At 58.3% G+C, this 10,051-nt stretch overlaps 1 protein-coding gene across 1 annotated transcript; it reads right to left on the bottom strand.

Annotated features, from left to right (window-relative positions):
- Positions 1 to 4,321: 4,321 nt before the first annotated feature.
- Positions 4,322 to 8,330, bottom strand: Trmt61a (tRNA methyltransferase 61A). Its single transcript, XM_051196418.1, has 3 exons — positions 7,963 to 8,330; positions 6,057 to 6,323; positions 4,322 to 4,615 (listed from the first exon to the last, which is right to left on the bottom strand). The coding sequence occupies exons 1-3, from the start codon at positions 8,291 to 8,293 to the stop codon at positions 4,341 to 4,343; spliced, it is 873 nt and encodes a 290-aa protein (XP_051052375.1). The 5' UTR covers positions 8,294 to 8,330; the 3' UTR covers positions 4,322 to 4,340.
- Positions 8,331 to 10,051: the final 1,721 nt, after the last annotated feature.

The following is a 10,051-nucleotide window of genomic DNA, read 5'->3' as shown; positions in this document are numbered from 1 at the left end:
GGGTATGCTTTAACCAGTGACCAGTGGAGCATCTCTGGACACAATGAAACCCAGTGCACTGGGCTGGGACCTCTGTACCTAAGCTCATGACGCTGGCACAAGTCCCAGCAGGAGACGCAGCCAGCAGCAGCAAGCTGACATGGCTCTGCTACCCTAAGCCTCTCAAGCGCAGGTCTGTCTGCTGTTCTCACCCCTTTGGGATTACTTGTTATCCAGCATGTCCGCAGCAGCAGCTAGGGAGTACACTTCCTGGGAAATCGTAGAGGTCAAGAGAGAGGCTGTCAGCTCACACCCAGCCAAGGCAGAGCTAGTCAGCTTCAGCACACAAGAAAGGCACACGCAACCAACGCCCTGACTTTCCCTCCCATGGTCCTGGTGACTCAAGGGCCCCAAAATGCAAAGGCCTTGAGAGTGCCTGCAAGGGTTAACCCTGCTGCCTGGACCACAAGGATGGACCAGAGGTGGAACCCAAATTCCGGCCTTAGATCCTGAAACAGCGACAAGACAGGGCTGAGCTGGGGACAGCTCAGCTGCTAACACATTTGTCTCTGCTTGAATGCCAGAATCAATCTGAAACCGATAGGTGTGGTGACATTTATAACCCCAGTGTTAGAGGGGACACATGGGACTCCTGGCCAGCCAAGCTCACCGGATGAGACCGTATCTTAACATATCTTAAAGGAGGCGGGTGGCATCCCCAAAGATAGCTGTGGCTGTTCTCTAGTTTTCACACTCAAACACGCTCACACACACACACTCACATTTTTACTGCTTACTTATTTTGCAGGGAGAGGGCATGTCCCATGGTGCACCTGTGGAAATCAGACCCAACTGGTTCTCTCCATCCACCATGTGGGTCCCAGAGACTGAAGTAAGCTGCTCCAAGTTTGGTAGCAAGACCTGACTTTACCGCTGCGCCATCTTGCCGGCCCACTTTCCCCTCCTTAAGGAGAGCTTCTTCGAGCAGGCGGCAGTAATAGCCGTGGCATTTGCCACATGACATGACACTCTCCCTAAGCCATGAGGCAATCCCTGTCTCGTCTCCACAGGGAGATGACTCACCACCAACCTGAGGTGTATATCCAGAGATGAGCATACATCCCTGCATGTCGAAGGGCAGGCAGACTGCCTGTCAGGTCAAATCCCCAACCCTGCATCCCGTCCTTAGGTTTCTCCAACCACGACCCACATAGCAGAGTCTAGGCTTGGCTTTTTCTCTGCTGCTCATGTCTCTCCCACACTATGTGCTTGGTTCAAGCAAGGCCAGCTGTGGACATTGGGCACTGACATCTCCCAGATGTTCCTGTGACCTCAGGAGCTTGGGCCTGATGGAGGCCCCTCCCTAAGGACCTCGTATTCAGTTTACCAAACAAGACTTGAGGCTAGCCTCAAGTCCACAGGGTGTTTGCCAACCCATCCCCTTTGGCCTCTGATGTACAAGCCGGGCATAGCGTCTCGTTTCCTGACCTGTGTGCAGCGTTGAGAGTGGCGGGCAGGGAGCGCTTCTCCTTGCGGACCCCTGGCAGTTTGCCTGCTCCCAGGATGCAGACCAGGCGGAGGGAGGAAGCAGGGACAGTACAGTCAGGAGGCCCAGGAGCCTGAGACAATGTAAGAGGCAGAGGTGTACCTTGAACCTTGTGCTACCCACCCCTCATCTGGAGGCCCAGCATTAGGTACACAGCTCAAGGGTGGCTAAGGAGGAGGTGTACTCTTAGGAGAAGCGGACTGTCTGGGCCCAGGAGCTTCCAACAGGTGAACCAGCATTGCACCAAGGGATGCATTGTGGGCCCCCAGGGCTGGCGCTGCAAGTCAGCCTTCTGCCAAGGAGGTGTTGCTGTCCTAATCAAAGCACAGGAGGCTGTGACCCGGGAAACAATCTAAGGGAGACCCAAGGGCCACAGACAGGAGTCAGGTTGGATGGGGAGTGTCTTGCCCCTTGATAAGTCCAGAGGCTTTGAGTCAGTTGACCAACCTTGATTGGCTAACAGGACTCAGCAACCATGGGAGACAGACTGGGTCTATAGGACCTGGGACCTTTATCTTGGGGGCTTCCATGCTGAGGCAACCCCCAGCAGATCAGTAGGGTGTGGAGCAGATGATGGCTGAGCTGAACGTTCCCAGTTCAAAGTGGACAGTCTGGGAAAACAATCAAGGGGGGATTTACCTAAGCATGGGGTGCACGCCTTTAATCCCAGCACTCAGGAGGCAGGCAGGCAGATCTCTGATTATAAGGCCAGCCAGGGCTACACTGAGAAAGAAACCCTGCTCCAAAAAAGAGGAAAATTTGAGCAGAGCCTTACAGAGCCTTAGAGACACAATGTTTACGGCTAAGTTCAGGGTCAGATAGCGCTCCAGTCTGAGCCGGGCTCAGAGATGAAGTAGGGTTGGGTTAGCCCTGCAAGGTTCAGACTACAAAAGCAGAATTTGTTATCCCACAAGACAGTAAGTAGATTGGGCTTTTCCACCCTTGGCCACAGCCCCTCACCCAGGCCTTGGTAACTCACAAGACAGTTAGTCTTATGAGCCCCTTATGGGAAAAAAAAACACACACACACCCTGGGCCTCATTGGGTATCAACCTGTTTCCATAACTGAGCAGAGCTCTGCTACGAGGCAATGCCGTCTTTTGACTTCTACCTGTTGGCCAGGAGCCCTTCCCCAAGGACAAAGTGTGAGTGTGTGTGTATGTGAGGGTGAGTGCGTCTGTGTGATGTGTGTGAGTCTGTGCGTGTGTGTGTATATGTCTCTGTGTATGTGTGTGTGTGTGTATGTGAGGGTGAGTGCGTCTGTGTGATGTGAGTCTGTGCGTGTGTGTATATGTCTCGTGTGTGTATGTATGTGAGTGTATGTGTCTCTGTGTATGTATGTGAGGGTGAGTGTATGTGTCTGTGTGAATCCGTGTGTGTGTGTGTGTGTGTGTGTGTGTGTGTGTGTGTGGTGGTGGTGGTGGTGGTGGTGGTGTCAGGCAGGGTAAGCAGACTGCCAAGGGTGCACAGGTCATCCTTTCAGCAACTCCTGGCCCTGGACCACGACCCACTTTATGACGGACACGACCCAGGGTCCCTTCTCACATCCTCCAGGCTAGGCATTAAGTTAAAGCCGAGACCAGGCCCGGGAGGGAGGGACAAGCCCCTTGGAACAAGCTTAGTGGTCCTAGGGGCCCTGGATAGCTCTGAGGGCACACAGGCGTCCTGGGCTGCAGAATTTCGATCCACAGGTGACCTACAGTTGACACTGCACAGGGAACAGGCAGCCTGGGAAGTCACTACCAGGGACGATGAGTTAGGTCCTCGAGGGGATGTGGGAAGGAGTGTGGGTCAAGAGTCACAGGGGGAGGCCTCGTGCCCTGAGCCATAGAGGCCCACCACTCCACCTCTAGGGACAAGAGGCCCTTTCTGCAGTGGGTGGAGGTGGCCATACACTGTGTCTTTGTGAAGCGTCCAGGGCTGCTATCCTAGAGCTTCATTCACAGTACAACTCAGGATAGACAAGAAAGGACAGAGGTCAGGATGCCAAGTGTGGGGCAGTGGGCCCAGACGACAGCTGAAAGACAGCCAATGGCTCCAGCAGCCAGGGCAACAGTCAGCACAGCAGGACACTGATTGCTCCACTAGGTGCCTCAGGGCCGATGTGATGCGGAAAATTCTCCAATGGCAACGGCACGGCGGCCCCACACCAATATCTGGGCACCGTACTCCTTGAAGCTAGCCACACACCAGGTATGGACCGGCCCAAGGCGATCACGCAGCAGGCCCGTAGCCAGGGCTCCTAGGCCATGCACCGCCTCTTCGACCCTAGCTTCATCAGGGGCTTGACGGGACACTGGAGACGTAGACCTCTCCTACAGGACGATGCCACACATGAAGGCACGCCAGGGGTTCTGGGTACAATAATGCTCACACACAGCCTGTGCAGCGCTCAAGCCTATGAGGTCACCTTTGATCCCTAGGCCAGCCTGGCCCTCCATCAGCCCTGGGGAAGGACTGAGGAGGTAAGGGCAGGGCCAGGCCAGCCTACTGCCCCTGGAGGGCAGCCCAGGCTTCGGGCAGTGCCCACATCTTCAACTTGTACCATTTGCTCTCAACACCCAGGAGAGCCTATGGCAGAGGAGACTTCATGTTGACAAGCCAGGACAGAGCTTGAGATGAACGGAGATGAGGTGGAGGCTGCCCTCTCAGGAGATAGGAATGCCTCCCCCCTCACCGGGCCGCCTCCCCCCTCAGCTGCCCCACCCACCCTGCCGTCTGTTTCTAAACACAAGCCCCACAGGCAGTGGCTGGCCATATAAGGCAGCCGCTGGCCTCCCCGCCCGCCCGCCCGTGATCCTCCTGCCCAGGCCCACTAGCCTGGAGTCTTGGTGGCAAAAGTCAGGTAGCCGGTGTGGCCCACAGTCTCCTTCATGGGTGTGCCACTGCGGAAGGGGCCGGCATCAGAGCCCACGCTGACCTCGGAGCCACCGGCCCCCAGGTCAGGCAAGGGCAGGCTGACAGTGCGTACGTTGTAGACCTGCGGCAGCACCTCCAGCGTGCTGAGCTCTGTGAACCCGTGGGCTGCCAGCGCCTGGCATGTGCGCTGCACTTGCTCAATGCATGGGGAGAAGGAACAGAAGCGTCCACCTGGAGGAGCAAGAACGGGGTCAGAGGGCAGGGCCAGCAGCACCCACAGCCCACCCAGGGCCTGAGGCTGGCGCCTGCAGGCTGTAAGCCAAGGAGCTACGCTGGGGCTTTGGGAAGCTGTACCCTACCGGCTGGCCCACACTGGGGCAGGGGCCCAGGTCAGCAGTCAAGCCCAAGCTAAGCCCTAGATGCCTGGCTTTCCCTGCCTGCCAGCAGGCATCGCCAGCCTGCCTTGTAGGAGGCATGGAGGGCTGGGGGTCAGGGCTGTCAGAGCCAGGCCCAAGAATAGCTCTAACAATAGGGTAGCATAGGGCGGTGTGTGGGCTGCTGCTGTCACAGGAAATTAGAGGCTGTCATTGGCTCTTGGGAACAGGAGGGGCCTGAAGGGAGCACAGTCTGAGCTCCTCCCTGCAGCCTCCCACCGGGGCAGCCCACAGGCCTCACAGCCGGCCCAGACAGTGAGTGCCCTCTCCGCATCTCCGCAGGGAAGGAGTGCGCACAAATGTCCCTGGGCTCCCTGACACAGGACACCTGGCAGGTATGAGACAGGAGGCGGCCTGACATCAGTGCAGAGAGCCCACTGTCACTGAAGAGCAGCAAACACCACATACCAAACTTCCAGAAGCCACCAGAGACAGGCCGTGTTAGAAAACACCAGGCACACAACAAAAGGCACCTAAGGACCCAGAGCGTGAAGATCTGGGGATAAGCCCGGGAGAGGGGACACGGGACCACAAACCAGGCGCAGGTACCCCTGGATGACTGCAAGGAGGTTCACCTGCCTGGACCAGCCAGGGCCCTGCGTCAGGGAGCCTTCAGGTGTGGACCAGCTCTAAGCCACCTTAGCAGACATGAGGGACACAGGGATCTAAGCAGACCCTGAGGCAGCCGGAGGGCCTGGGCTCCTGCCTGTCTGAGAGGCTCCCTCCGCCCTCTGTAGGGTGCTGGGAGAACAGTCCTGGCTGCCAAGCATGCTGCTTCTCCAGAAAAGGCAAAATCCCTGGGACTCACCAGCCGCCTCTGGCTCTGGGCCGACCTTCTCCAGGCCTCCCCATTGCTCCGCCCACACAGCATCTTCCCTAAAAGGGTCCAGCTGCCTGGCTCTACAGCATGGGTGTAGGGAGTCTGCAGGAAATGGCTGGGGGCAGGGTACCGCCTATGACCTCCATATTGAATCCAGGCCTGTCCTGTCATGCAAATCCTGTCTGCACTTGGATGGGGTTGCCAAGGCCCCAGGGCCTCAGTGAGCTCCTATCTTGGCTAAAGAATGGGACCCATCTTCCCAGAGCCCTGCTGTGTAGCCAGCCTTCACTTTGGAAGGAAAGGAGTCTGGGCCTGGCAGTTGGTACTGTGGGGCCCACAGGAACCTGGGTCTCTCTGGGTTCTGGATGACCCAGAAGCTCAGCCCCCACCGGTGCCCTTCCCAACCCCACTGACACACCTTCAACCTTGAGGGCGTCCCAGGCATGGCCCACAGCTTCCCAGGGCGATGGGATATCCAAGAAGACAGCATCGGCCACACGGGTCACACCGAAGCCACTGCGGCACACATCCTGGGTGTGCACGGTCACCCACTGGCTCACCCGGTGCTCCTGGAACTCTTCCCGGGCTTTGTCTGCCCGCTGCTCGTGGAACTCCACGGTGTGTAGGTGGCCAGTGGGGACGATGCTGCGGATGATCGCATGGGAGACAGAGCCACTGCCAGTGCCTAGCAGGACAGATGGGAGGGGTCACCTGAGGACCCACAGCCACCCAGGAACAGCTCCCTCTCTGCACGCCCAAGAGTACAGCTGACCCTGGGGCCACAGGTGGCTACCGATGGTTTTATGAGCTCCACGTCTGCGCTCGGCAGCCTCAGCCCTGGGTCTGGGATGCTGGGCTGGGGGCAGTCCTACCCAGTGCGGACAGAACCAGTCAGAAGCACATACGCTGCGGCCTGCACAGGTGAGTCTGGGCAGGGCTGATGCTGGCCTGTTCTCTCCTGACCTAGCCTCTTCTACCACAGTCAATCCATGGGCTCTATCTACCTCCCCTCAAACCCTCCACTCTCCCTTAGAAGCCCGCTGTCCTTCTTTACTGACGCCGTATACTCCAGGACGTGGGCTAGCCTGTCCCCACTCACCCCATAACTGCCCCCTCAGGCAATGTGCCCTCTTAAACACACCGTAGAAGTGCGCGCCCATCAAAGCTGGACCCCACCCAAGTCCAATCACCCCAAGACCCAGGAAGTCACCCCCACCGCAGGGGCCAGACTCTTCAGCCACCCACCTCCAAGCAGGTGATCCCTTCTCCCACCTCTGGGCCTCATGCATCAGATCCCTCCCTCTATCTGCAGGTTGTCCTCACTTCCTGCTCCAGCCACATCCGTCTTCCTGCCAGGGCCACCAGCACCATACCCCTACCTCCCCCTGCCCCAGGGCATTTGCACAACTCTTCTTTGGCTTTTGGGAGTACCTCACCATTTTTAACCTAAAGGTCACGTCCTGAGATCGGGGGACTCCCACCAAGTCACCCTCAAGCAAGCGTTCCTGAGTGTAAGTTTCACCGACGGCAGCACCGAATGGTCACCAGGTTCACAGCCCGTCCTGTCTTTTCAGGCAGGAACTTGGTACCACACGGGAGCACAGGAGTGGGCTGCTGACTGAAAAGGGATGAGGGCCTGAGGGAGGGTAGTCCCTGCTGCAGGACGTGGAGAGTTGTTAGGGCTGGCTCTGAATTCTGCTGTCCCTCTGAAGGGAGAGAAAGCCAGCAACACGGAGATCAGGGACTCTCATGACTCCCGAGCCCAACAGAAAAACACCACCAAGGATCTAGCAAGGAATCATTCTTGTTGGAGACACATGCCTAGATTGCTGCTCAAAGCGGCCACAGCACCCAGGGGTGTGTATGAGACAGACAGACAGCTCCCAGGCACTTCTACCAACCTCAGTGACAGTGCTGCTAATCGCCGCTGAAACTAGGCAAGGGCCTGGCTGTGAATGGGTGTGGGCAGAATTTTCACTACAATGAGCTCTTGGGGTTATTAACCGCCCTCAGGAAAGGGACAGCTGGACTAGATATGAGTGGTCAGCACCTTGGCCAGCACCAAGCAAGCCTAGCCCTTACACATCACAGCAAGCCAAGACCCTCATGCACAAGGCACCACCGCGGCCGCCTCCTTTCCCTTCTCCAACCCAGGTCAGTCTCCAACAGACGTGATTGCTCGGTTCTGTCTCCATTCCCCCACCAAACCAAGTAATTCAGCACACACGTGCAAGGAAGGGTTAGCTGCAAACGGTCTTAACTCTGGTGGGTCTGACTCCACTTTTACGTAGGTGCTCAGCTCTGGAGGCAGCAGAGGGGCTCACCTGATTCACAGACCACAGAGCCGGGCCGCAGCTCCAGCATCATGGTGATCAAGGCAATGTCGGTGGAGTAGAGGATCTGTGTGCGGTGGGGAAGGTTCACTGTCCAGAGCTCAGGAGTGGGGTGAAGCACATACACCCAGCCGCCTCTGCTGCAGATCACCTTGGAGCCAAACGGGCGGCCAATGAGGTCCACCGAGTGCCGCAGGACGCCATGCCGGGTCTGGGTCTGTGCCCCACGCTGCACACGCACTGCCATCATCGAGCCATGGCCCAGTGACAGGATGGCTGTATCGCCTTCCTTGATCAGCTCCTCGTATGCCACGAAGCTCATGGTGGTGTTAACATGTAGCAAGTATCAGGGACCTGGGGAAGTGGCGTGCGGGCGTGAGGTCGGAGGACCAGCAGGGAGGATGAGGGTCTGTGGTTTGCTCCGGGCAGGGTGGGTACGGGTAGCTGACTTGGTCGGGCGAACCAACAGAGCTGCGCTCCAGCCTGGCCTGTGGAGCCCTTCTAGGTCTGGGAGGACACAAGACAGAGTGCGCAAAGGTAGACCGGGACAGGCTTTCCCCATTCCCCAGCCGTGAAGGCGGCGGCCTGAGAGGCGAGCTCCAGCAGCGGGGAGAAGCCTGCTGCAAGCCCAGAGTCCCCGGGCGGCCCCCGCGGGACAGCACGGGGCCTGCAGGCGAGCCCGGAGCGCCTTTCCCGCCCGAGACGCGTGGTCCCAGCTCGGAAACTCACCCAGCCCACGCCGGCTCTCTGCTCCACACGTGGCTCCGCCGCGGCTGCCACGCTTCCGGTGCTTTTTGATGCCGTCAGCGCCAGCGCAGGGATCGCCGGGAGCCTCGGCGCTGCCCTTTGCGTGCTCCCAGAGGACGTTTCCTGGCTGGCGGCTCCGCTCCTGTGGCCTTCCGTGCAGACTTGCGCGTTGCCTAAGAGATCTGAGCTCTGTGCAAAATAAAAGTCCCCTCCTCGGCAGCGGCTTGTGCGCGAGCTGCTCTTGAGGGGTGTCCAGGGCTTGGGGCTTCCGCCCGCCAGCTGTGCCTGACTTTGACAGCTGTGCAGCCCCAGGGCCGCCCTACTAGGACCCACCAGAACATTTTGATTTTGCAGACAGCTCCGAAACACCCTGACTGGACTCCAGGATGGACCGTGGGAAGTGGGACCCGAGAGCAGAGGCTGGGTGCCCAAAGGCTTTGGCCAGTGCCCCTGTGCCACGTCCGGCCCGAGGGGAGGCACAGCTGGCCTCCCCTCCTACCATCCCTGGCCTGGGGGAGGGCCTGCCGGAGACCAGCGCAAAGGGGAAGCTGTAGGGGTGCTTTGTCTCAGCAGAGCTGATTCAGAACTCCGTGGGCTCCTCGTGAAGGAAGGTTCTTCCCCCGGAGAGGAGTGGAAGTGTGCAGGGGGAGGGGAGGAGGGATGGGGTAGAGAGACTGGAGGCCTGAGACCACGGAGCAGGGGCCCCTGCGGGCTGCACTCCACAGCCACCAGGCTCCTGTGGCCTGGTAAAAATGGGCGTGACCCAGCCCCGTGAGCATGCCTTTTCTAGAGTCCTACTGGCTTGTAGGGATCTCTGGGACCAGACTAAGCCAACCTGTGTGAGGTCCTTGCCTTTGAAATCCAGAACCTGACATTAGACCGCTTCCGGTCTCTACCCTTGCTGGCCTTGATCTGGTAGCTTGGAAGGATAGGCAATGAGGCGGTTTTTTTTTTTTTTTTTTTTTTTTTTCTTTTGGTCTCCTGTGGAGTCACAGCTTTTAGCTACACCCCAGCCCTACCCTTGACTCCACAACCTCTCTTCTGGTAGACTACTTCACTCCCTTGATGGTGCACAGCCCAATGCACACCCTAATTGCTTCTCTGGAGAGTTAAGACTTTCCACTTCTCCTGGAAGGTTCCTCTTCCCCAGCCTCTCAGCAGCATGGAGACCAGGCCTGACTGTCTCCACCCAGCCTATGAACTCGACAGGGTATTTCCATTAGTCCCTCCCCTGTCCCTTCTCCAGGCCACCTTGTCAGAGCTAGCGGTCTGCCATGCCTAGTTCAGCCTCCCTTAGACCCTAGCTGCTGCTGCTGCTGCTGGAGTTTCCCAG

This window comes from Phodopus roborovskii, unplaced genomic scaffold, assembly GCF_943737965.1.
Source record: "Phodopus roborovskii unplaced genomic scaffold, PHOROB, whole genome shotgun sequence".
Classification (NCBI taxonomy): Eukaryota; Metazoa; Chordata; class Mammalia; order Rodentia; family Cricetidae; genus Phodopus; species Phodopus roborovskii.
The sequence above is the reverse complement of the archived record's forward strand: the minus strand, read 5'-3'. Positions and strand labels throughout refer to the sequence as shown.